Below are 27,193 nucleotides of genomic sequence, written 5' to 3'. Positions count from 1 at the left end.
CTGTCATGTTGACGGTTTGGTTGCCAGATGGCTTTTGTGGCCTGTGAAAAGTACTAAGCTCTGTTCAAACTGTTATAGAACTCTTCCATTCGGGTGTTGCACATTTTGAGACAGCTTGGCAGAAAGATATTAACACTTATTGAGAAGGCTGTGAAGGTGGCAAGGCAAGGTTTTGCTTTGTGAATTTGTGGTGTTAGATCATACTCCTTGTGTGGCATAAAAAGGGCAGAGGCAGATAACATGGGCAAATGATGTGTGTCTGTCTGTGTGTGTGTGTGTGTGTGTGTGTGTGTGGATAGAATTCTTATTTTGATTGTGCACAGTGCCATGTTCACTGATGGTCCTACGTAAATAAATGCTAATAGCAATAACAAATCAGTTGCTCGGTTTACATAAAATAAGGATGTGTCCCTTTCCTTTCAACACATGTTGCAAGATTGTCTTGGCATCTAAATTTATAGAGAACATCATCTCGAACCACACATTAATGAATATCTATGAAAAAAGAATAAAGAGTGGTCTCTTATCCAATAATTCTCCATTCCTGTGAGGGTAGCAATCAATAGAAAAATAATGGAATATATATTGGATGCAGGGGATGTGTGGAGCTGCTCAGCATATTCTCAGAGGCGTAAGTGTTTGTGCCCTGGCTTTATCTACTGCCGTGATAATGTCCAGTGTTTGCATTCTGCTATCAATAAAGGGAAGGAACAGATGGGGAAGTCCGTAGTGGCACCAGGCTTTGCTTGCCATACACATATGTTTCAGGCAGAAGGAAAAGCTTGAAAGAGCAAAGTGGATCCTTGTACAGCACCAGAGATAACGCAGGGCCAATGCTGTCGTGTCTGCCTAGCGCTCCAACAAAGGATGAGATGCACTGTGCCAAACTCTCTGACCTCAGAGCTATTGTGTTTGCCAGTGCTCAGTGTAGTAGCAGGGAGAATCCGCCCCTACCCAGTGTGGTTTGACTTCCAATTTTAGCACAAGTCCCAATTTGCATCTGCAGCCTGCATCAGATTAGATGACTTTGGCAATCAAACTTTGCAGGCGGCTACCGGGAGAAGCGGGAACAACACTGGTCCCTGCTTTGACCCTTGTTTATTCATTGAAAACATTTGCGTCACTCAAAACATTTTGAGTCTTGCCTTTCGACCCAAAGGTCTCCGAAGTGATTTGCAAAATAAAACATGAAATAGAAACTGCAGTCAGGCGGCACAAGTCATTCACGATGGAACCATGCAATAGGATGAAAAGGGGAGCCTGCTGGTTCAGACCAAAGGTCGATGGAGTCCAGCAACCTATTCTCACTGTGGTCAATCAGATGAATGCCTGTGGGAAGCAGAACTAGAGCGCAAGATCACTCTCCTCACCTGAGATTCCCAGTGACTGTTATCTGAAGGCACACTGCCTGCGACTATGTAGGTAGAAGATGGCAATCGGCCATTGAAGAAGAGAAGAAGAGTTTGGATTTGATATCCTGCTTTATCACTACACAAAGGAGTCTCAAAGTGGCTAACGTTCTCCTTTCCCTTCCTCCCCCACAACAAACACTCTGTGAGGTGAGTGAGGCTGAGAGACTTCAGGGAAGTGTGACTGGCCCAAGGTCACCCAGCAGCTGCATGTGGAGGAGCGGGGAAGCGAACCTGGTTCACCAGAGTATGAGACTACCGCTCTTAACCACTACATCACACTGGCTCTCCTTTGACTGACATCCTCCATGTCATTAAATGACTGAATGGGCTGCATTGGTGTGAGCCTCCTTACCTGGGAGACCATTATTTCAATGTGGCTACTCTGAGCGTGACAGAGCGATATTTTAAAGGAAAGTGTTGTTCATAAATATTTAAATAATAAAAACAAGGATTTGTATATTCATATGTTCAGCTCCAGCCCCAAGTTTCCCATGATTTAGACCAGGGATGGGGAATCTGGGGCCTCTATATGTTGCGAGTCTCCAGTGATCAGCAGTGGGAGCTTGTAGTCCGACAGTGTTTGAAAGGACACAAACTTTTAAGCTGTGTCTGTTTAAGAAACTCTTCGGGTGTCCCACAGACTGTAAGAATTTTGCAGGATGGATTCAAGCCCATATTGCTGTAGGTTTGTGTAGTTAAAATGAATTAAAGTGTTCTGTCACCTTCATGCCACCTTCATGCAACAAATCCACTTTAAGAAAGAATAGGATTTTCTGTGATTCTTTTGGAAAGTGACACAGGGAAATGTATTGAAAAGTGTGTGGGTGATTAATGATTAACAGGAAGGCAAATCGGGATGAAGGCTCAGTATCATCTAAATGCCCGGCAAACAAATCAGAACAAATGGTCAATACAGACTGGATGTAACCTAGGCTTCCTCAACCTCGGCCCTCCAGATGTTTTGAGACTACAATTCCCATCATCCCTGACCACTGGTCCTGCTAGCTAGGGATCATGGGAGTTGTAGGCCATAAACAGCTGGAGGGCTGAGGTTGAGGAAGCCCGAATAACCTAACATCCATGTAAGCTTTGTGTAAGCAGAGCAAGATGAATATTCAATAGATAAGTTTTCTGCAGGACCCTCAATAGCATATAATTTTACTCCCCAAGTTTTTCCTTATTTGTTCTGAGGAAGGGACTGAATACATGGTGGGTGTTTGATTTCTCAGTGAGAGGACCTGCCATACCATTACCCTGAGCTGGAATTCCTACATGCCCCCATCCCATGGCTGCTTTATCTGAAGAAAGAGTGGTCAAGTTTCAAGCATGCTTTGAAAGAAAATATGTGTAAAGTAGTTTTTATAATGTGGGAGTGTGGGACACAATTTAAACAGCTCAATTTAAAAGTTTCTGGTTGGACACTTCTTCTGATTAGCCACTATGATATAGATGCAAAAAGAAAGAAACTTCTGAGCTAGATGATGCCCATTCCATCTTGTTCACTTCACTGGATTTCAGTCTGGAAAGTATTTAATATAGCTTGTGCAACCAGACAAAATCAGCTTTTCAATCTGCAAGGAAATTCTCTACTTTCCTCCCACAAAAGTGTCAATTTATGAGAACAAAGGTTTTAGAACTTGATCATGCTGTGACAAATTCCCTGACTTCTGAGTTTCAAATTAGATTGAAAATTCAATAAATGAAGCAAGTGATGAAACCTGCAAAATAATTCATCGTAAGAGGTAGTCCACATTGTTATTGATACAACATCCATATTTAGTACATTCGTTTCCTTTGTGAGCGGTCCTTACATTTCTAACATTATTATATTTAGCAGCACAATCCAGTTTGGCTATACATTATTCTGTTTTTAGTTTTGCTGATGAAAAGCAAGACAGCTTTATGCCAGTTTCTGAATAATATTTGAATAAGCAGTTGTTTAGGAAGCAGAAATGAAAATCAGCAAATATTTTTAGATATTAGGACTAGAATACTGAAGGCATGAAATTGATACCTTCCTTTTCTTACTTGATACCATAGGACAGGGTTGGAGAACCTCTGGTGTGTGGGTCCTAATTTAGCCAACAGGCTCTTTTCCCCAAACCACACCCACCTGACACCATATGTTGCCACTCTGCCCCTGTTGGGAAGGCAGTTCTGCAGTTCTGCCCTACTACATGGGTGCTACAGTTTGGTGGGATCAACTCCTAGAGCATCCATCATGTATCATAAGGTGGTTGGGGAGGGGTGCAGGTCTGGTTTTTAGACCACATAACAGCTTGAATGAGAGCTGTCACTCAGGGTGGGGGTGGGGTCCACAGGTTGCGCATCATTGGTTCATGCAATAGGAAGCTTATGTTTAAAATGTATATATTTTTTCTTGTTCTGCCTTTGGAAGCTGCTTTACCAACAAAGCAGCCCCTCAATATTTTTTGAATAAGTAAAAATATACAAGAGGCAGAACAATTGACAAAACTTCAATATTTGGTAGTTGGCATTCTGACTTTAAAAGTTGCAAAAGAATTCTCTTGATCAAAACCAACTGAGATTTGCTTTATCCCCTCTGAGCAGTTAAGTACGTTAAAAGTTCCTGGTCCCTTCAAAATGCCATGCAAAAATGAAATTAGTAATGATTTGTCTGTTATTGCCATTCCAACCTTGAGAAATTTATTTATTCAGGGAACGAATATTTGCTAGAGTATGCAGTTCTGCAATATTGCTTGCTTCTTTCCGGCTGATTATTACACAGAATTTCTCCCACAAACAATAGGCGGTATATGTTGCTTCTACTTCTCATTTCACTTAATAGATTTTGACGGTAAAAGGGTGGATGCATTTTAACATTGTGAAGCTTCATAAAAATTTCTGTGTGCTCTGAATTCAGCTCTTGTGGGGCAACTCAGAAAGGCGGGTTGCTTGCTGTATTTTGGTGAGGCAGCCAGCAATGTGTTGGCCAGAGTCAGGTGCAGGATTGATACTGGGCTAGGAAGGCTGTCCATATTCTTCTCCGCTACACCATTTAAGACCTTGACCTGAGTCCAGGCCAAGTGCAAAGATGCAGATGCTGTTGACACAGGATGCTGGTAACAACATCAATTTCTGTTTGGTGCCCTAGCCTAGGAGGAGACTACTGAGACTGTAATGACATTGCCAGAAAGCTCAGTCTCCAGAGATGGAGTGCACTAGGACAGATGACTCCAGGCCACTTAGAGCAATATTGAAATCATTATTGTTTCAGTACAGAGACTAAACTTTTTTGGTCATCTGCTTGAGGATTAGATATTGGACCTGGACCAGAGGATGAGCTGTGTTTTGCAATTTTAGAAGCTATGTGACTTGGCAGCTCAGCTTTTTTTGCTTTTTTTCACATGGTCTGTGGTATTTTGTGTAGTGACTTTGCAGTTGTTTTTATTGATTAGTTTAGTGATGATCTATTGTAATTGCTTGGAGTGATTTTCTGTTAAATTCTGATCTGTTGATGGTTTCAGAATTAATTTTGTCATTTAATATTCTATTTTTTTTTTTTATAAAATTTTTATTGGTTTTTTAACACATAATAATAGACAATACAAAACAATACAAAAACAAACAAACATATAAACACGTATAATTTCTTCACATTTTTTCTTAAACCTTCTTTCATCGACTTCCTCATACCTCCCCTTTCTGCATCCCTGTTTTAAAGTTTTCCAGCAAGCCCCAATGTCAACTTATAACACTTTTTTTCCCTTTGAATCCTTTTTCTCATATCCAATTATTTGTCCCCGCAATTCTGTTTTACCTGACCCAAAACATTTTAGCACTCATTAATTTTGCAACAGTTCTTGAGATAAACTTTAAATTTCTTCCAATCTTCTTCCACCGTCTCTCTCCCTTGGTCGCGGATTCTGCCAGTCATCTCCGCCAGTCCCATGTAGTCAATCACCTTGGTCTGCCATTCTTCCAGTGTGGGTAGTTCTTGTGTCTTCCAGTACTTTGCTAGAAGTACTCTTGCTGCTGTTGTAGCATACATAAAAAACGTCCTATCTTTCCTTGATACCAATTGGCCCACCATGCCCAGGAGGAAGGCTTCTGGTTTCTTCACAAATGTGCATTTAAGCACCTTCTTCATTTCATTATAAATCATTTCCCAGAAGACCTTAATCCTTGGGCACGTCCACCAAAGGTGGTAAAAGGTACCTTCAGTTTCCTTACATTTCCAACATTTATTATTGGGCATGTGGTAGATTTTTGCAAGCTTGACTGGAGTCATGTACCACCTATAGATCATTTTCATAATGTTTTCTCTTAAGGCATTACATGCCGTAAACTTTATACCGGTGGTCCATAACTGTTCCCAGTCAGCAAACATAATGTCATGACCAATATCTTGTGCCCATTTAATCATAGCTGATTTAACCGTCTCATCCTGTCATTTAATATTCTATTTGAATTGGATTACTGAATATTACTTTAATTGGTTTAAGTTGTTTATGTTGATTGTCATATTTTCCATTATGACTTGTTTTGTGTTGGATCGGATTGTTATAGGATGTGTGTTCTTTTATTGTATATTTTGCCTTCTGTTTACAATGCAGAAAGGCGGTATACAAATTATAAATGCAGATGAAAAGAAACATACTACAGAGGCGCAATGCAACTATTTCTATACCTTGTTCTGAGGTGTGTTTTTTTAACCATGGCTCTATTTCTCTCTACTATGTACCCACAATCATTCTAAAAGCTATTCAAATAGATGCAGATTCAACAGCATACAAAGCTTGTTATCAGTTATGTTTGTTTTGGTATTGCAAGCAGGTATATTTTGATGGAATCCCAGCAACCTGGTTTGTTGAGACATATAAAAAACATGTCAGCCTCCTCAAGATGGTGGGGTTGGAAGTGGGGATGAGTATGTTAGCTCTACTCCCTTGTTGCCATTCTGTTTACCCTCCCTGAGTTGGAGGTCAACCTTGCAAGGTGGGGATATTGCTGTACTTTGAGAGGCTCCCTGACCATTTTGAAACCTTGGTTCCAATAGGAGAAGATGGTGTGTTCGCAGCTAGCAGAGGGCAGTAGTCCTCCTCTTTAAAGTGTTGGCTGCTTCTCCTGAAATGCATTCATGTGTGTGTGTGTGTGTGTGTGTGTGTGTGTCGGTGGCATAACACAAGATGGCTGTAACAGCGGGCTTCTTATAGCACAAAATGGAGGAGCAGCAATGGTGGACTTTGTGACCTCATGACTTCATGATTATCAGAAGCACCTGACTAGTCAGACTAGGGACTAGATGGAGCCTTGGCCTTATCTCTCTACAGGGCTCTTCTTACAGGACACTGTTTTGTCAGTCGGCTAGTGATGGAGGTTCTCCAGCCATTCAAGACATTTTGTGAAAAACAAGATGGTGCCCTTCAAACTGGATGTCAGCACTGGTGATAGGAAGGAGTCCTTCACAACACTTGAAGGCTCGCTTAGGGGATGTAGGGCAGGCAGTGTGGCACAAAACTCTTCCCTCCAAAATCTTGTTGCCACTCTCAGCTCTGGCACCTGGCACCTGAGGCACCTGCCTTAGTATGTCTGATGGATTAGTTCAATTACATAATTTGAATACGCTGCTAATGCAATGGAGCAGCAAATTTAACTGTCAGCAATTAACATTTCCCATTGTACAAAGCTACCAACATTTTGACAGGATAAAAGTAGAGCAGTTAATTAATAAGAATAAAAAAACCCCTGGTTTATATAAACAAAAGGAACATTATTATAATTAATTTTAACAGACTGAATGTCAGCTTCTCAAGCTCAGTAACCTTGGAAATGTATTGTTTTATGCAGTGCAGATGTATTTTATCAGCCTGCTCAATACTAAGGTTATAAAATCCTTTGCTCTTGCAATATTGACATGATGTACAACTAACTCGGAGCCCATAGACACCCAATTAACATCTATATCCTTTTTGTGTGAATACATATTTCATTATGCTCTTGGTTTATGAATGACTGTAGAATATGCCCAATGTATCTTTTTTGCTTAGCAGGTGCTCATTGCAGAAATGTTATACAGGGCCTCAAAAAAAGAAAGAAAAAAGGAATGCATTTTTTATTCTGTTTATTTGTCTCACCAAGAATGCCCACCCTTTCCACTGCATTTTATGCATTAGACAACTTTGTATTTGGTAGCTATTTTTGAATTCTGAAAAAAATACAATAAAAAGCCTGATAAAAGATGATTTTATAAACTTCTACCATGCCACCTCTTCCTCACCTTTTCTCAAAAATAGAAGTTCCAAATGTTGCAACCTTTCCCCACAGAAGAGTTGCAGTATAGGATACAGCTGTTCTTTCGATTTTCAGTCCCCATATTTCAGGCTCTTTGCCACAGGATTGGCCAATAAAAGGAGGAACGAATATGGGAGAGAGAATGTATTTATGGGATTCCCCTTTTCAGCAATATCCCCACATTGTACACAGTGGCTTGGACTCTAAGATAAATAAACTTAAGGAAACATATGGAAGGAGTTGACCCCCATTTCCCCACCTCTGCAAAAGTCTCACAACAGAATCAGGGGACATTCTTCCTGAACAACATAGGATGGGGTGGGGACAGGAAACTCTTCTTCTGTGAACTTTGTCTTGGATCCTAAGTCTGATTTAAGGCAAATCTTCCATCCCACTGTTAGGGCTCCGAATAGTGTGCTGTTGAGGTAGGGGACTAAAGGAGAGACCCAGGAGAGGGCACCAGTAATTTATAAGGTTTGGTGCTGCCCACAAGGCAGGAGTTGGGGAAGAGTCAGGGCAGTCTGAGAAGAAGGAAGGTGCGCAGGATGTGGTGGAAGAAGCAGCTGTTCTGGTGACAGAAGGGTCAATAGATTCCCCACCTTCCTCCACCAAGCAGGCAACTTCCATGCAGGTGATGTCTCAGGTTGTGAGTGTGCAACCCATTAGTACAGGCTTCCTCAGACTTGACCCTCCAGATGTTTTTGGCCTACAGCTCCCGTGATCCCTAGCTAGCAGGACCAGTGGGCAGGGATGGTGGGAATTGTAGTCTCAAAACATCTGGAGGGCCGAGTTTGAGGAAGCCTGCATTATTATATAAGCAGGCAGAGGGGTGAGCTCTCACTGTTGCTGCAATTGCTTCGTGGGGCACAGATGTGAGGGACAACCGCCTAGTGGCTGGAATGTGTGTGTGTGTGTGAGTGTGCGTGCGTGCGTGCGCATGCAGAAGGAATTGTTGTAAGTGCTTTTGTCAATAAAGACTTAACTATCAGGCAAATGCCTTTCTTAGCTGGGGTGAGCTAGGGCACCCACACATTGTCCAGCAGGGACTCTGATCCGTGTGTATTTGTGTTTGAAAGTGACTGCAAAGAAAGGAAGGGACGGAATACTTTCATTTTCTAAACTTCCTTATGTTTGCTTATCTTACAATATAAGCCATTGTGTATTTGTGCACTATGGTGCAAAGCTTAATTTGACAGCATTTAAATGAGCACTCCAGTTATACAAGAGTTCAGATCCTACTGGTGTCCATGACTGAACTATTGAGATTTGGTGTTCCAACAGTGCAAACCTGACCAACCTCTTTGGTGTAGGTCTATTGTCCTTCCCAATTGAGTTTATTTTGCACATTCTCAGTGTTATTACCATTAACTTTATGACCTAGGGTCCCAGGGCACCCTAATGCAATATGATACATTGATAATAAAGAACATATTATGTAAGCATGAGGTATTTCATCTTAATGTATAGTCTACAAGACTGCACCCAGCATTAAAGGCTTATAAGATGAAGAGTTTTGGCGACGGTAACCTTCAGAAGTAGCTTTTGATATAGAACAGATCTATTGTACAAAAAGTAATAATGATCTTCAGAAGTATCTTTCGTAATATGAACAAAGTTCAATGAGTAGAATGAGCTGATGAATCACAAAGCTGAACATTGTTCCATACAAAAACATGGCAATATAATAAATTCCCAATGATATAATACACTGTGTGAATAATTCCGTACAGATAAGTATGTTACAGGTTTCAGGACTTTTATGCGTTATGTACATTTCTGTTTCAATAGCCCATTTTTTTGCACTAAGAAAAGTTATAGAACTACTGTACCGATATGCTAAATCTCAATAAGGATAAAAGGGATCAGAAGTATAACATTCCCAGTAAAGGTGATCTGATTTTTAAAACTGTTTCTCGGTTTTGTTCACTACATCCTAGCAAAGTTAGGAATAAAGTTTAAGAAGATGATCTTGTTGGTAAAAAACAAAACAAAAAAACACTTCCTATTATTTGATGCAGCTCAAGCAAATCTGGTCCCATTCTGTGATGTATGATGTAATTATGCATTTAATGAATCTGACAGGCTATATTTTCTTCACCAAGCCAGCCACTAAATTGAATTTCAACCTCAGTGACTTGAATCTTTGTAGATCTGATGTAATCTGGTCACCAGTATCTCAATCTAACAATTCTAGTGCCAAGTCAAGAATGAATTTTAAAAATGCAAGCATATAGTTTATTATATACTTTGCATGTACAACTGGTTGATAATTTACTGGAGAGAAACTATGACACCAGATGGAACATACTTTATGGCCACGATTGAACCAAAGTTACCCATTTTAAAATCTCACTGATTTCTATGGAAGGAGACTTAGACTGCAATCCTATACACATTTAACTAGGCGTAAGTACTATTGAACATAGAGGAGTTGACATTACCAATCATATATAGATTCCATTGTTATGGATATACCTAAATGACTTCTGTTGAAATAAATGGGATTTCAATAACATTGGATGGATTATCTGGTTTCTTTTACCTCAAAACCTCTGCACAATCTCCCTTTTCTTCATTTCTCTCTTCAGAGAAAAGGTGTAGTTTAACAAATTGCACACTTTCAGCGGTTCAGGACACAGTCTGCATAGGGTTGTGACCACAAATTTACAATATGCAGAAATGTTTCTGTGAATTTTTGTTCAAGTCGGTTCATCATGGCCTGGTATTGTTCTGTTCACTGCAGTTCTATTCACTGTAGATCACAGAAATGAGACAACTTATAATACCCTCCTATCACTTGATTAACATTTGGCAATCTAATGCCTATCAGTACACTTTGTACTGCACACATTAAATGGGATTATGTGGGAGGGCTGTGCAAAATGTTCCACATGGGCTGGAGGAGCCTCTACTCCCATCATGTGTGCAGAAGCTTATGGCCAATGGTCAGGGGTGATGGGAGTTGTAGTCCAAAACATCAGGTTGAAGAGTCATAGAATTGTAGAGTTGGAAGGGCTCCTAAGGGTCCTCTAGTCCAACCTCCTGGAATGCAGGAGGAGAGGCTGACTTAGAGCCACAAAACAGTTTTAGAACCCTCAAAACACTTCCTTGTGAATAGTATTTACCTTTAAAGTTGCCTGAGAGATTTGGGCCATTTGCTGAATACTGAAAAATAATCAGTAATACTCTCTCATCAAACACTCGGGAGCAATACAACTACCTCGTGTTCTCTTTAGGACAATGAGTGTAATGTTAGGCTTAAGTAGATCTAACAATGCTAAAACGCCAAGGCTAATGGATGGGATTAGCCAGCCGTTCTAGCTGGTCCCTGGGACCCTTCCCAGAACACGCCCCTTCTCCAGGCTGGACCCCTGTTTCTTGCTCTCCTCATAAGAGTGTTGCTTCAAATTGTGAGGGGAAAGAGACTTTGGTGTTGGCCATCATGGGGAACACATGTTCCCACCTACGTTGCCCAACCCTCCAAAGTCTGCATAATGGAATTGCTTCCTGAAGAACTCTGAGGGGAGTTTTCTTGCTATTTTGTTTGAGTAATTTAATACAGTCATACCTCGGGTTGAATATGCTTCAGGTTGAGCGCTTTCGGGTTGTGCTCCGCGGCGACCCGGAAGTAACGGAACGCGTTACTTCTGGGTTTTGCCACTCACGCATGCGCACTCAAAATGACGTCACATGCATGCGCGGAAGTGGTGAATCGTGACCCACGCACGCACAGACGCGCAGTCACGGGTTGCGTTCGCTTCAGGATGCGAAAGGGGCTCCGGAACGGATCCCGTTCACACCCTGAGGTACCACTGTAATGTGTTTGGGGAGGGGAGCAGTTACTAGATACTAAGGTCATCAGCTTCGGGACTACTTTTGGATGTGAAGGTGGGTATTCTTATCTGACCTTGATAATCACTTAAATGTTGGTATATGCTAAATCAAGTGTTAATATAATAATGATATTACTTATTTTATGGATCCAGTTATCTCAATAATTCAGATTTTGGTTTTTTATGGGAAGTGCTTTGAACATGAATGTATGACAAAATTTACTGGGACTGAAATGCTTTTGACTGGCTTGAATGGCTCCTTTAACTGTAATAATGCCTCTTGCTTATCTGATGCTGGAGGGAGAGATGGGATGTGTTTGTAGAACCTCTGACTTTTGCATTTGTTAGTCCACAGGAAAAGAAATGCAGAAATTGGACAACCCACTAAATTCTTCCCCCTCCAATATGGTTCTTTCATTTGAATACGTGTGTGTGTTTAGAAGCCACATTGAACTGGCATGTGCAATGAGGTATAAATGGGGTCCAAAAGTTTAAGTACCTAGTGGACAACCCCTCTATGTATTCCTTATCCTTAAGAGTTATGACTTCATTAGCAAAATAAATGATGAATATTTAGAAGCAACTGTAAAATTGTAAGTATTCAGAAGCTCAGAAGTATCCATTTTAAAAAGGAAAAAAAAACTTATTTTGAAGTACATTTCACAGTTTATTTGTAGAGAAAAATTGTTCCCTATATCTGCTGGACTGAAAAATATGGCTGACAATTTCCCAATAAATGATTAATATCAAGCAACCAGTATATGGAATGCTGAACAAAGTCTCTTGGGTCCGCTCATTATACTCTGACAGAACCGTCTGTTTCTTAGGCAAGCTAGTCTTTTTGAATGCTTGTGGCACAATAAATATTTTACCTTCATTTCTGACTGTGCTTGATGTCAGAATAATACTGCATGAAATCCTCTTGAGACAGTGAGGATTTAAATATAATGGAATGATTCCTATTGTTTTGCTCTAAATACAAAAAATCTTTAAGATTTTTTTACTTAAATTCAAAGATCAAAATCTTTCCAGGATGCTGAGAAATAGTTCATGTTTATGGTTCCAAGGTTGAGTGTAAAAAGAAAGTATCTAATTAATAGCTGTTAACCATCTCCTATACGCTTTTAGCTCAGCTTGGAGAACAAAGATCCATGTATAGAAATAATGGCATCTCCCAGGTTGTCATGGGACAGCTAATGGATGCTTGTTTTTTTTTAGTGCATCCCTCATTTCATATGGTCAAGTTCTGAAAACTAGTGAAATTCCATGCTTCTCACTGGCTAGCTCTAGCCTTGGACCTATTGGCCTTTAAGAGTACTGGAGCCATCTGCCATATCTGTTTCTTTCAGACTCGAGCTGTTGCCACCTGTTGCTTGTATATGCACCTGACTGAGCACACTTTTGCAGTCGCCTTGAAGTCTTCTCCTCCTTGTATAAATAAGAAGTCCTTCATTCATAAGCTAAGCAGACGTCTCTCCAGATTTTAATGCAACAAGTTCAGAGTCTTCTATATACTTTCCATTAAACTGTTCACTGTTGGAGTCGTGGTGGTACGGATAAATTGGAACCTCCGTGATGGAAGTGGCTGTGTAGGAGGTAGATCGCGTAGAACAATGTTCTCGCCGTCTTTGACCCCACTGGGTCTTATACTGCATCCATTGCCTCTTCAAAGCTCCTTGGACCTGCAGATATAAGACAATAGAGTTTAGGCTAGTGCAATAGAAGGGGATAATCTGAATTGATTCTAACACAGTGGCTGATAAATCTTGCCTTCCCTCTAAAAAACCAGCTGGTATGGTGGTTACTTTCATTGGGGGTATAACTGCAAAAGGTGATGGTGAAATCTTGGAAGGCTTAATACATTAGGTGAGATCCAAAGAACTGGCGTGCAAGTGCAAGTCCTAACGCTCCTGTTAGGCAGGGGACCATCCAGAATGATGTGGGAAGGGGTACTGGGAGCGGCAGAAGGGACAGTTGACAACCCACCTTATGTGTGAGCAGAAATCCCTCCCATTCATGCATGGGGCTTTCTGGATCCAGTCCACTGTATATATTCTACAGTAAACCATATACTCGCAGTACATGCTTTTAAAAAAGGATTAAATGAGCGTGCTTAGCTTTTCATAAATGGGGATCATGCTGCTGAAGATCAGGTCTGGCATCAGCTTTTGGCATTCATGGGCAGAGGCCCAGCACTCTTGAGTTCTTTGGATGTGCACTGAGGCTGCCACAGGTAGACTTGAGTGATATGTTTTTATGGTCATCACCATCCCCCCCCCCATAATGTACTGGATGTTGGTCCAGTCAATTGTGGAGAACATAAAATGGCATTGACAAGAGTGTTGTCTCATAAGAGGTTTGCTATTCCTTAGTTAAATAAGTTTTGACAGTATGAACCTTTTCTGAAGTTCCTTTTGCCTAAGGCCCCCTCAAAAAAAGAATTTAATATTAATTTTCATGATGCAACCATGAAGCTAGAATCTTTCTTTTTCTTAAAAAGAAAACAATTTATTTTAAAATGAGACCCAGCAAAAGGTTTGAAGGCTGCAATCCTATGCAGATCTGTCTGGATGTAAGCCCCACCAAACACAATGGGGCTTACTTCTGAGCAAATAATTGCAATGTAAATAATGTGGATGCAGAACAAATGGTTTTCCCAGATTAAGCTGCTAAAGTCCAGAAAAGAACAACAGGTAGCCAACCATGTTGCTGGTTATCAACAAAAGCCACAATGCAAAAGGAGACATATGCATAAGGATTGTTTTGGTCCAGGAAGTAAAAAAGAAAAAAGAAAGTTATGTTTTGAAAATTAAACTGAATAGAAATTTTAAAGCATTGAATCTAAAACTAGTAATGCAGCAAAGCTGAAAGGCATTTGTTCAGCTGTTTATTCTTCATTTCTTGATTCTTAAAGGCTGTGGATACAACAAGCATTACCAACGCCACTTTGTTAGCATTGTTAATAGATTTCCCCCCCTGCAATATTTGATAATATATTCTGAGTCTAGCCATTTGCTATTCAAATACAAAATGAAGTATTTGAAGAATGTTGAAAGGGCAGAGACTGAGCAATATGAAAGAGATCCTAATTTCCATCTGTTCAAAGTGGTTCATATGCAGATTTCAAAGCGCGTTGCTGAATAATGGCTGTTCCCCCAAACACCACGCATTTTGTTTAAGATTCACAAATCATCTCTCTATTCATTCTGTCTCATTAATGCACAATTCTTGATTATGGAAGGCATTAGCTTATTTCCCCCCAAACAGACCATGAACACTGGAAAGCCAGTGTGGTATTATTAGGGACTTGGGAGACCCAAGGTTCATGCCTACTTGACTGCAAAACTCACTGGGCTAGTCTCTCAGCCTAACCTCCCTCACGTGATGATTGTGTGAGGATAAAATGAGGAATGGAAGAGACCACCTTGAGTTCCTTGGAGGAAAAGTGTGTGAGAGAAATGTAAATGTAATGTAATTTGCTGGCTGGATTTTTCATGGTGGAAATTAATGCCAAAGAACATGACTGATAGGCAAATGAGCAGTGCGGCGCATAAGGCTACCTACCCAACAGTGTTACTATTAGAAAGCCCTACCTAACACAGCTGGAATCTGACTGTATGTTACTATAAACACTTTTTAAAAATCAGGCTTAGGCAATTGTATTTTGAAGAAAAAGTAGCTCCAGAATGGCCTCCTGATGGGGGATCACAGCCTCCCATTAGTTTCACCCTCCTCACCCCAGGAAGGCATTGTTTATAGTATACATCTGTTCGGAATGAACTGGCAGAGGGATAACAATATGATGCAATCCTACTCATGTCTATTGAAAAGTAAATGCCATAGAAGGGACTTATGTCCAGTTATATATGTATAGGATTGTAGCTGTCAGGTTTTATCCGACATTAGTCCTACTCAGAGGAGACCCACTGAAATTGATTACCTTGACTAACCTATTAATTTCAGTGAATCTACTCTACATAGACACAACCCTACTGTTTATAATACTTCTGAATATTCAAAATGTTTCACACACATTATCTCTGGATTTCTTACAGTATACATGGAAAGAGAGTGTCATAATCCCTTGATTGTAGGGGAAGAGGTGAAGCAAAGGAATGGAGAATTTGCCTGTCCGCCTAGGGGGCTTCTTATATCATGGCTCACTCTCTCAGCTACGACGCACTGCACCAGTTATTTATAAATATGCTGGCCTAATTGAATCTCCCTAAGGGACTGCGGTCTAATTGGGAAAGCTTTGTGCTAAAAGATCAGACTTAATATTAATAAACAAGAGTTTTTAAAACCCTGTGCATATAAGCCAGAGTCAGCTAGGAGATTAATATTTGCAACAGACCTGCAAAGATTTCTGGCTCACAACAGTAATAGCAAAAAGCCTCCAGCCTGCTCCAAAGTAGGGTGCTGAAAAGCTTGGGCGGACAACCAGGAAGACATCCAAATTTATATCTGAAAGGATTAGGATGTTGTAAAAATGAAATTTTTGTTTGAGCCATCTTGTCTCTTATTTCTAGATATGTTAATTTGTTAGAACCCAATCCACTATTTTGTACCACACTCCAGTTGGTGGAGCTTGAGGTTCTAGTAATTCCAGTAAACTATTGAAATAAAATTTCAGTAATTTATTATCTCCTTCTCACAGTCTCTGTAAACACATATTATCTATGCAAAGCAGGCAGGCTGCATAAACACCATCAACATGGTAGCAGCAAGTGTACAGGCACCATTTTTGTATTATAAATGTCATTTTGCGTTCATTCACTTTTGCCTGGTCCTCTCAAACTGATCTCACAAAGAGGAGACGGCCAGCCAATAGACAAAACCCTTTCAGTAACAGTGAGACTGATGCTCTTAGAGGGCTGTGTGGATAGCGCCACCATACAGTTTAGACACTAGGTGGCACTGGACTTAGTTAGTTGGGTAGAATCATGAGTTTCCAGTTACTGTTCTGTTCTTGTTTAAGAGAGGCAATACAGTGCTCGCCTAGCTTCCTAATTGGTATGTCCTCAGACCTTCCATGACAAGGGCTGAACACAAATGACATTATGTTTTCCCACTGATTAAAGCTCCAATCCTAATGTCACTTACCTGGGAGTAAGCCCTATTGAATTACATCAGACTTACATCTGACATGGCTAGGCTTATAAGACATGAAATAGAGCTATTCTTTCAGTGTTCTAGACAAAGCTTTTCTGGTACTGAACATTTGTGAATAAATAAGGCTGAATCACTTGTTCCAAACGCAGATATGGAACATTGTTTTTGAAACCATTTATTTTGGATCAGTTTCACCTGATTCTGCCTTCATGCAAACAGTCCAGTAATAAGCAATAAATCACTGAGAAACTGAGCTCCTCTTGCACTATTATTAATTCCTTTCCTGAGCCATACCAGAAAATAAAACTTTGATCTCTATGCACCTGGCAAGGGCTAGCTGGACAATTTCACTGGAAGGAATGGAGAGCTGCGGCTCCCAAGCTTTAAGCTAACTGGTTGCACTGAAACTAAGGCACAGCATGGAAATTTTGGTAGAGGAAACAAGAATTCTTCCAGGTTCTCTGAAAGTGTGCTGAAAAATCAACTGTGTTTTTCTGCAACATGAACACAGAAACTATATTATCACTCAACCAGGGTTGGCCTAAGACTTTTCCTATGTGATGCTTCCCCAGGGACCTACTGACTAGTGGTGGAATCATATGACATCCTCCAGTAAATGTGAGGGCAGCAGCCTAGCTGAGGAAGCAGAGGGCAAGAAGCACAATGAGGTGGCAGATGGTCAGGAGTTCAGGTACGAGGGCAGTGTAGTGCAAATGCATGGGCAAAACGAATCCAGCACTCTTGCCAGTGTTTGCACCGTGCCAGCCTCCCTGCTGCCTCACCTCTTTCCCTCTCAGTAGGCAACAATTACCCATGTGCTGGAAAGTGAGAGTAGCAGCTCTGCCCCACTTTGTGAATTGCTTTGGGGGAAAAGTGACTAAACTAAATAGCCGGTTCAAGCTAGCAACAAGCAAGCACTACAGGCACTAAGATGCCAGCTCACAGGGACAAGAATAGCTGGCAGGAATTAACTTATGGAGTTTTCTGCTGCTATAAGATGTGGGGATTGCCACTAGCTTAGGTAGCGGCCCAGCTTTTAAAAGAGACTAAAGAGACTTCATGCAGGTCTATCAAATGACTAATGGCTGTGGTAGTGAAATAGGACTTCCATGTCACTGAAAACCAGTTGCCGGGGTGGGGGCAACATCAGGCAAATGCCTTTAATGCCCTATTTGGGAGTTTTTTAGTGGCATCTAATTGGATACAGGATAAAATGAACTTTATGCCTGATCCATCAGGGCTCTTATATTCTTATTGGGGAAGGACTATAGCTCTGTGGTACAGAAGGTCCCAGGTCTACTCCCGAGCATCTCCTGGTAGGGCTGACAGTGACCCCATTCTGAAGACAGAGGGAGCTTCTGCCAATCAGTCTAGACAATACTGAGCTAAATGGGTCAGCGGGGTGACTCTATGTAAAACAACTTCTTGTGTAACTAAAAAATGGGGAAGGTGAATTTGACATATCTCTTTCTGGTTTATACTTTTTGCCCTCAAACTCAGTTTGCTTTAGGCCAATTCAATAGCTGAAAGCTCCCTGGAAAAAATACGGGATAGTTCTATTTGCTTAGGAAGTAGTAGCATGAAGCAGAGATTCCAGCAAAATTAGCAGTGCCTATGCCTCTGGAGCCTATGTAGACAGGGCTTCCAAATGCCACACAGTGAGTTCTTAGTAAAACTGGGATGTGAAGTCTGTGGTTCCTGGATCCTGGCCTTGACCTCAGGTCATAAGACATGCAACATCTCAACTCTCAGCACTTCCAATAAGAAAAACCACAGATTATTATGAAACTATAGTGTAATGTTCAGTATCTAGACTCAGAAAAATATCAGTAGGTTGACTCCACTGTTACGTCTGCACCACTGTTATGTGGCACATTTGTAGCAGCACACCAGACACCTTTATTTGCCCCAGCTGCAACAAAACATGTCTCTCCCATATCAGTCTCTACAGCCGCAGCAGGTACTGCAACCTTGCAACAGCTTGACTTCATTGTCTCCTGAGAGAGACAGATGCCTGCCAATATGTCTGCATATTGGGAAACCGTAATGTACATTTAAAGATGGCCTTAAGTAATGAAGTAATCAGTAGAAGAGACACATTTCAAGTAAGCAATTTGCTCAATAAGAACACACACATCAATTTTGTGCTTAAAACTGATCGGATCCAAATTTAGGGGGGGGGGAGATAAAACCATCTGATTTCTAAGTCAGCAGGAAAAAGATTGCACATTGTTTCCCCCTTCCCTTAGAGGTGAGAAATTATGGGCAGACTTCATGGGGGTCAAGTTTCTTTTTGGGTCAGAGAATATATTGGGTTTTATAGAGATATATTGGGGTTTTTTTTTATAATAACATAGGTGTCCCCCCCCCCCCGAGAACTGTATAATTAGAAGAGAACTTGTGCAGGTGCCGGATAAAACAATTCAGATTCCGATTATTCTGTTTTCCCAGTTCAGAGCCTCTGGAAATCTCTTAGAATCCCTCATTCCAGAAGAGACATCCAGAGGGGCCAATTTATTTTCCTTCAACAACCAGGATCAGTTTTGCCCCGCCAAAGTGAAGGAACATAAGGAGCCGCTTTATAACAAGACAGACCCATTTATCCCTCTAGCTAATTCCTGCAGTGGTTGAAGCAATGGCAGTACTTACCTGACCTCTCATCAGCAGGATTGCTGCAATTTAGCAGGAGGGAGAGGGACTAGGCAGCAGTGCAGTGCCAACGCACTGGCCTGGCTGCCAAATTGTCTCCGCTGATGCATTGGTTTTGCCACTGTCCTCCCCTTCCCATCCTGTTTACGTTATAAACTGTAATCCTACCACATCTGGAGAGCGCAGGTTCCCCCTCTCCTTTTATACGAGTTAAGATTTTAGAAAAGAAGAAAAATCTATATATGCTAACACCTATGCCAAAAAATCAGTAAAGCTGGGATATCTGAGTTTAAAATAATTTACAGTACAGCCTAACCGGAAACACATTTGCTTAGATGTTAATTGCCTTAAAATTCCACTGCCTTTCCGACTGAAGGATTTCAGCCCAATTCTTGGAAGTCAGCTTAATATTAAAGCTTTAGTTTTAGGCACTAAACAATAAATCAACAAAACACAGTTTTTAATATTCAGATTGAGGCCTGCAATCCCTCAAACACTTTCCTGGGAATAAAGCCCACTGAACTCAATGGGCCTTACTTCTCAGGAGACATGCACAGGCTCGCATTGTAAACACCTGTATGGATTCTAACCAGTCAAAGGAAACACACAGATTGCAAACCCAAATGCTTTAGGCCTTGGGAAACACATTTTGTATGGCTATTTAATATTTTAAACCTGTCTATGGGAGATAATGTATTCATGCACAGCTCTGATCTGAAAACTAGGCCTTTGGGTTTCTGCGTAAGAACAGATAATGAAAAAGTTGACAGCTCCAACAGGAATTCCTATCTCGCAACTTGTATATCCTAATTAATACATTGGCAAAGCTTCAGAATGATGGCATACAGTATTTCCCCCTTCACTGAGAATGTGTCATTGGCTGCTGCTTCATTATAGCTAGAAAACGACAACAAGCAATTTTAGGATTTCCTCCTTTCCTCTTAGCTTTCATTTTATTAAGCCGTCCTGTATAAATAAAAGATAAAATGCATCTCTTTATGTCAGGCAGCTGTTTGTGAGGATGTTGTGGCAGTTATGTCTGGGTGGGTCCAATGCACATAGCAGCCTATAAAATGGCCGCAGGGCTTCTTCATGTCACTACAGTGCTAGTGCAACAAAATGGAATGGTGGCTGTTGTCACTGGTGTGTTAGCAAAACCCCAATGTGGCAGTTTTGAGCAGCCTAATTATGCAGAAAATGATGCCAAGTTTGGGAGAGGGAGACCATGGCAGCTGGAGGAACCTTTGGTGATGCCTCACTTCCAGGTTGGGGTCCTTCTGTGAGAGCTGTCACACAAAGACAACAGGGGCAACTTGATGTTCAAATGGACCCCCAGTTTATGCACGCCCTTCTTGAGAATAGAAAAAGAAGGAGAGGAGTTTGGATTTGATATCCCGCTTTATCACTACCCGAAGGAGTCTCAAAGCGGCTAACAATCTCCTTTTCCCTTCCTTCCCCACAACAAACACTCTGTGAGGTGAGTGAGGCTGAGAGACTTCAAAGAAGTATGACTAGCCCAAGGTCACCCAGCAGCTGCATGTGGAGGAGTGGGGAATTGAACCCGGTTCACCAGATTACGAGTCCACTGCTCTTAACCACTACACCACACTGGCTCTCACAACAGCCACTGTGGCTTTGCTTGGATACTGATCTCCTCTGAGCCAGGGGTGGGGAACCTCTTTTAGTCCAAGGACCTTCCTGGGGCCACAAGCAAAAGCAGGTGGAGCGGAAGTGTAAATTTTACCTTGGTACAGCAAACTAGTTTCTACACGCCCCCCCCCCCCAGTCTTCCATCCAGACGACACATTCCAGTCAGGCAAAAAACACTTGCGGGGCAAAATAGGGCCAGTGAGAGATATGAGCTTGGAGAGAGTAGGGAAGAGTTCCAAGGGCCTGATAAAGAGATCTGGAGGGCCACATTCCACCCCAGGCCTGAGTGAGGTTCCCCATTCCGGTCATGAGCCACCAACATCTATTCTTATAGTTCAGCTTGCAGACTTTAGGATTATAAAAGGGTTGATGAGAGTTTAATGGGCAGTGCCAGAGTTCCTAACCACTCATACAGACTCTATGTCTGTTGTCACATTCTGCCCAGGGTCCGGGGTTAAAGGTAGTGGTTGCAATTTTGCTCTTTTCGAGATACCGAATGAACACATCGATAAGGGGAGTGTGAGTTTTTGCTTTCCAGCAGGTAGTCAAATAATCTTGCAGCATCATTAAGTTTCTTTCTCTCCTTTTCTTACATGGCCTTTCAAGAATTACTTCTAACAGATATCGAAGGGATGTTTGACATTCTTCCCCCAATGTTTTTTTAATCATTATAGTAGAGGAGGAATCTAAACATAAAGTCATATAAAATATTGATGCAACAAGATGAGAATGTGAGAGAACACTGGTTCAATGATTTTTGGGGTGCCGGCAGCGGGGGTGTGTGCTTTCCATGGATTTCTGGAAGGCCAGTGCTAGATATTAAATGTGTGAATGAAAGGCTGGACAACATGAATGCTAAGTAGCCAGCCTTTCAATGCTTCTCAGAATATTTAGCGCAAGGAATTTGTATGTATGGGTTTCATCATACAAATGGACGTTTGCAGTCAATACTAAGACACATTAATGACATATACATACACTTTCTGTTGTCACCATTTTATGATATTATATTTTACAGCCAGGATCCAAACAGTCGTGCAACTATTTCCAGATGTGGTAAGAGATGTTGGGCTTGTGTTTCTCAAAGTATGTCTTTACAGTGCCTGCCACAAATCAAGTTTTTTTTTAAAGAGCTTTCAAAAATGGTACGATTTATTCAAAAAATGAAAAGAGTCTATGACATTGGATCCTAAGATAAATCAGCTTAAGACAGTGCAAGGGATGAAGTCCCCCCCCCCTCACAACCATCTCCTGAGCCCTGTTGGAAAGGCGGGGGGGGGGAGAGGAAGAATAACCATTGGACTTGGCTCCTAAGATACATTAACAAAGTTTATGGGAGAGAAGTTCCCCCTCTATCCGCAGCACTCCATTCTGCATTGACACACCAAAATGGCTTTTCCCCCTTTAAAGAGCACATACCTGGCTGGGCAGCAGTAATGGTGTTCCAGCCCCAAGAAGGAAGGAAGGAGAGAGATCTCTCCCATCTCTTGACCAGTGTGCTGCCAGGAAGAAATGCCCCAGTGACCCTTGGGAAATGCAGTTTTCCCAGCAGCAAAATCTTAACATGAACTTCCATGAAACAGAAACCGTGTTTTTTTCATTATTTTCAAAGAAGCAGCTTGGTTGATTATCCAAGCCAATCTGACATGAGCTTGGGAGAAAGTAATCCATGTCTCCTTATTATACTAAGAGTGAACAACAGCCTTGTAAATTGCCATAACATAAAGTTCCACTGTTTCATATGCTTACCTCTCCATTGAAGAAACAGAAAATAGTTGCCACAAGTAAACCCTAAGAAGAAGAAAAGAGAGAAAATTATTCAGACTCTTTATCTATGCCGTGGCTGCTTAGGGTGCAAAGTAATGATACAAAATTTAATGCCGCCTTCATTTCATGCTGTATAGTTGGACTCTAATATAGCCAAAGAACACTGTCCTACAATTACAGCTTCTCATTGTTGAAAGACAAAACAGTGATATCTGCCAGGTTATCTCCCCCTTACCCCCATATCAAAGCCATCAATGGCACATCCTCAACTAAGAGAATCAAGAAAGTGGGCGTCTTTGTGTGAGAAACATATCCACTAAATGAGAGATGGATATCCGTGGTACATTGGTTTAAAAGCTGCTATACATTCTCAAAAAGAAAAGAAAAAAGGACCAGAAACACATCACGTATGACCCCTAAAAGACAAGCAGATCTATTGTGGCATAAGCTTCCGTTTGTGCCAGTAGCAGCTTCTCTCCTGATTTTTGTCATGAACACATTTGCATGAGGAATGGGTTAACCTCTCCCCACACCGTTGTTCTTAAGGACAGAGGGATAGGGGCTGTAGCTCAATGGTAGAGCATCTGCTTTGCATGCAGAAGGTCTCGGGTCCCATCCCTGGCAGCCCTGTGAGAAATCCTGGAGACCTCTGCCAAGCCAATGTAGACATTCCTGAGCTAGATGGACCAGTAGTCTGACTCAGTATCAGGCAGCTTCCTAAGTGTTCCTATGATCCTCATCCCCCTTGCAGCTCATATTTGAAAAGGACGCCTCACAAGGCACACACAATAGTAAACTATGTTGTACTACCAAAATGTGTAGTACAAGGCAGTTCAATCCATGTGGCCTTGGAAGTAAATCTTATTGTGTTCAATTGAGTATTCACAGGTGTTCATCAGACTGCAGCCAGATATACCGTATTTTTTGCTCTATAAGACTCACTTTTTATCTCCTAAAAAGTAAGGGGAAATGTTTGTGCGTCTTATGGAGCGAATGCAGGCTGTGCAGCTATCCCAGAAGCCAGAACAGCAAGAGGGATTGCTGCTTTCACTGCGCAGCGATCCCTCTTGCTGTTCTGGCTTCTGAGATTCAGAATATTTTTTTTCTTGTTTTCCTCCTCCAAAAACTAGGTGCGTCTTTTACGGTACTTTTCCAACACCAAAACACAGGTCTTTCTCATTTGTGCCCCTACCCTCTCTAACGAAAGACACTTTGGGTCACACAATTTCCTCCATTCCTGCTCTTATCCCTCTAAATTCTCTTCTCATTTGCAGTTATATAGCCATATTGTCTTTCACAAGAGGATAACGGGGATCATGGCTTAAAGACGACGAGTTTGCTCAGGTGGCCTTGAAATTAGATTTTAGTTAACAGTTCTGCAGAGGAGTTTGTCTGAGGTGAGAAAAGGAGCCTGATGTGGAGGGCAAAATGTGTCCAAAAGTGATGTTATTTCTACACGACAGAAGGGAACAGCAGTAAATGGGTACTAAAAATGCATGCACAGTAAAGAACCTTGCCATTGTACATTGTACAGGAAGGTGAAGAGAGGCCTCTTTTTATGACTTGTTTAAAAAGGGTGAAATGGCATGGAACTCAGATCTGTAAATGCTTGACAGTTTGACCCTGACACTACTGTCCTCCTTGCTTAATTGGTAATTATATTGCAGATAGTTGGTGGCTATATTATATTAAGATATTAAGGAAGATGGTGCAAAAATGCCAGACACCCACAGTGAGAAACACAGGGTGAGTCCTTTAAAAGAGGCCCTGTGGATACAGAGTACACATGTTTCACGGGGCCTCTTTTAAAGACTCACCCTGTAGCTAAACAGTTCACATGATCTGACTGCTGAACACATTTTAACGACATTTACCCCACAACAAAGCAGTGCTTTTCAACAGTAAGTTGTTGTCAGACTCCCACATTATGTTACAGCTATGTTGCAGTAAATCTGCAGTCGGGACTCACACATATCTAGGGAATGACGTGTCACCATTTTCATTAGCGAAAAACCACATTCAGATGCTAATATAAACACCTAGGGGCAGCGGCGGAGGAAGCCTCTCAGGCACCTGGGGCAAACTGCCCATAGGGGCGGGGCAAGTGGCGCCCATAGGGATGAGCCGTCCCCATGGGCACCGCGCCCCCGTCTCGTCCACTCTGCACCCACTGCCTCCCCCCCCAGCTGCAGGGCAGCTGAGGCCCTGGGACTCACAGTGCTCTTAGGGAGGAACGAGGGACGAGGCGCGGGGCCTCAGCCGCTCTACAGCTGAGGGGAGGCAGTGGGCGGACAGCACAGAGCCTGTGGGCACCTGAGATGCATGGCTCAGGCGTACTGCAGGCCCTGTGGTGAGTACTGCCGGCCATTTTGTCACCTCCGACAAGGTGACACCCGGGGTGAGCCACCCCCCCGCATCCTTCCTACGCCCCTGCCTAGGGCAGAATTGGGATTGTGAGCACCCAACTTCCATGCATGCACGCAATTACTTTTCCGCCAAGGTTTGTACTTGCTCACTCAGTGATAAAACTATGCTTTGTCATTACATTTGGCTTGGGCTAAAGTATATGAAATGGTCTGAACGTTCTAAACCACCATATAAAGACTGTGCCTTATTACTTAGTTTAAGTTGCCCAGCTTGTATTGCATTTCACTTATTTAAGTCAATAGCAATAATTGCTAATAAATCCTAATTAACAAGGATTTAATTCATTAATATATAAATTTGTTTGAGAATGGGCCATGGCTCAGTAGTAGAGTACATGCTTTGCATGTGGAAAGTTCCAGGATCAATCCCTGGCATCTCAGGTAGCAAGCAGAAGTGGCTTGCCAGGCAGGCAGATCTTTCTCATCTCCTGCTCTCAGAGGCAGCTTGCCAGGTGAGACCGGGCTGCTTATGTTGGCTTCGCAGCAGGTAGATTATCCGAAGGGGGAGGAATGAGCTGGTGTAGAGTTTGCTGCAGTACAAACACCTGCACAGCCAATCTGGCACTCCTGCTGGTGCGTTTGCACCATGCTGACTTCCCTGTTGCCCCTCCCAATGACCAGTAGTGACCCACCTGCTGTGAAGCTAGCATAAGCAGCTTGGCCTCACCTGATGAGCTGCTTCTGACAGTAGCTGAGGAGAAAGATGTCTAATTAAGCAATAGTAGGCTAGACGGACAAGTAGTCTGGCCTGTTACAAAGGCAGCTTCCTGTGCCTTAATTAATATATACCATTTATTTGTAATGTAATCTAAATGAAAAACAGGGTTGGGCGAATGTGTTAATTTTGATTTCTCTCAAGTGTCTTGTTTTTCCAAACTTGAGTTCAGTCTTCCACATTTCTATATCTGTATCTAATTAAATACCTGTCTCTGAATAATGCAGCACTTCACTTACTTTGTTTTTGCTTATTCTTGTTAAGTACCACCTGTGTAACTGCAGATAGATGGAGCAATCTATTTCCAACCCACGCCAATTTCACATGTTTGTTCATTTGTATGTTCTTTTCCGTTTCTACAGTAATCATGGTTTGTTTTTTTTAAAAAAATCCTGCACAAATAAATTCTATTTTATCACAAAATGCCAATGAAGTGCATATTTTATCTCAATATTTGTGTTTCTAAATGTGTTTTATCTTAAAATATGTGTTTTTCAAAAACCACATTATAGGGACCATTTTTTGAGGAAGAATTTTGTATCACAAAATACAGAGAAGGGCAGAGTCCTAAGGAGAATTATGTCCCCATCTCCTCACACATCAGGGAGGTAGAGATCCGGTCAGTTTGCATCAAGATTAACAAAAACAGAACTCCTCAAGCCTCCTAATGCGGAGCTATAGGATTTGAACTGGGTATAGAGAGGTGGATCTCAGACCACTTTGTTTTTACCACTTATTTTTAAGCTGTCCACTTTCTTCATATGGCAATTTTGCCCCATTTGTTGCAACAAAACTAGCTCATGCTACTAAACCACTTATGAGCTTACCGAACAGTGAGGCAGGATCCTCATCAAATGCTCTGACTGAAACTGCTATGTGATAAGGACAATCTCCTAAAGAGGGAAGATGATGTAAAGAGCTAGAGATGAATTGACTCTCATAGTTCAGAGCCACTTCTAGTATGGGAAACCTGGTACGGGATACTTCATGGTGTTATTTTCCAGATGAGGATGTTATTCTGCAGAGAAAACGCTATTACATTTCTAAATGGCAACAGGCAGTCTCTATTTCAGCCCCTTGTAGCTTCTTTGTTAACTCGGGAGACTATCAGGATAGCAAGTTACAAGCAATTTCCCTTAATTCAATGGGGGTTTTTTTTGTACAGTGGTACCTCGGGTTAAGTACTTAATTCGTTCCGGAGGTCTGTTCTTAACCTGAAACTGTTCTTAACCTGAAGCACCACTTTAGCTAATGGGGCCTCCTGCTGCCGCCGCGCTGCCGGAGCCCGATTTCTGTTCTTATCCTGAAGCAAAGTTCTTAACCTGAAGCACTATTTCTGGGTTAGCGGAGTGTGTAACCTGAAGCGTATGTAAC

At 41.7% G+C, this 27,193-nt stretch overlaps 1 protein-coding gene across 7 annotated transcripts in view; it reads right to left on the bottom strand.

The window, feature by feature from the left end:
* Positions 1–7,480: 7,480 nt before the first annotated feature.
* Positions 7,481–27,193, bottom strand: part of CALCR (calcitonin receptor) — a 145,633-nt gene continuing 125,920 nt past the window's right edge. For all 7 annotated transcript variants that reach the window (XM_083578754.1, XM_083578753.1, XM_083578759.1 and 4 more), the window contains 2 exons: positions 22,661–22,702; positions 7,481–13,182 (listed from right to left, as the gene is read on the bottom strand). In XM_083578754.1, the coding sequence (XP_083434880.1) occupies positions 12,961–13,182; positions 22,661–22,702 (264 nt within the window). In that variant the 3' untranslated portion in view covers positions 7,481–12,960. The remainder of the gene's footprint in view (positions 13,183–22,660; positions 22,703–27,193) is intronic.

The sequence above is a fragment of the Podarcis filfolensis genome (genome assembly GCF_964270895.1).
Source record: "Podarcis filfolensis genome assembly, chromosome: 12".
In the NCBI taxonomy this organism is placed as follows: Eukaryota; Metazoa; Chordata; class Lepidosauria; order Squamata; family Lacertidae; genus Podarcis; species Podarcis filfolensis.
This window is presented reverse-complemented; position numbering and strand designations above follow the sequence as displayed.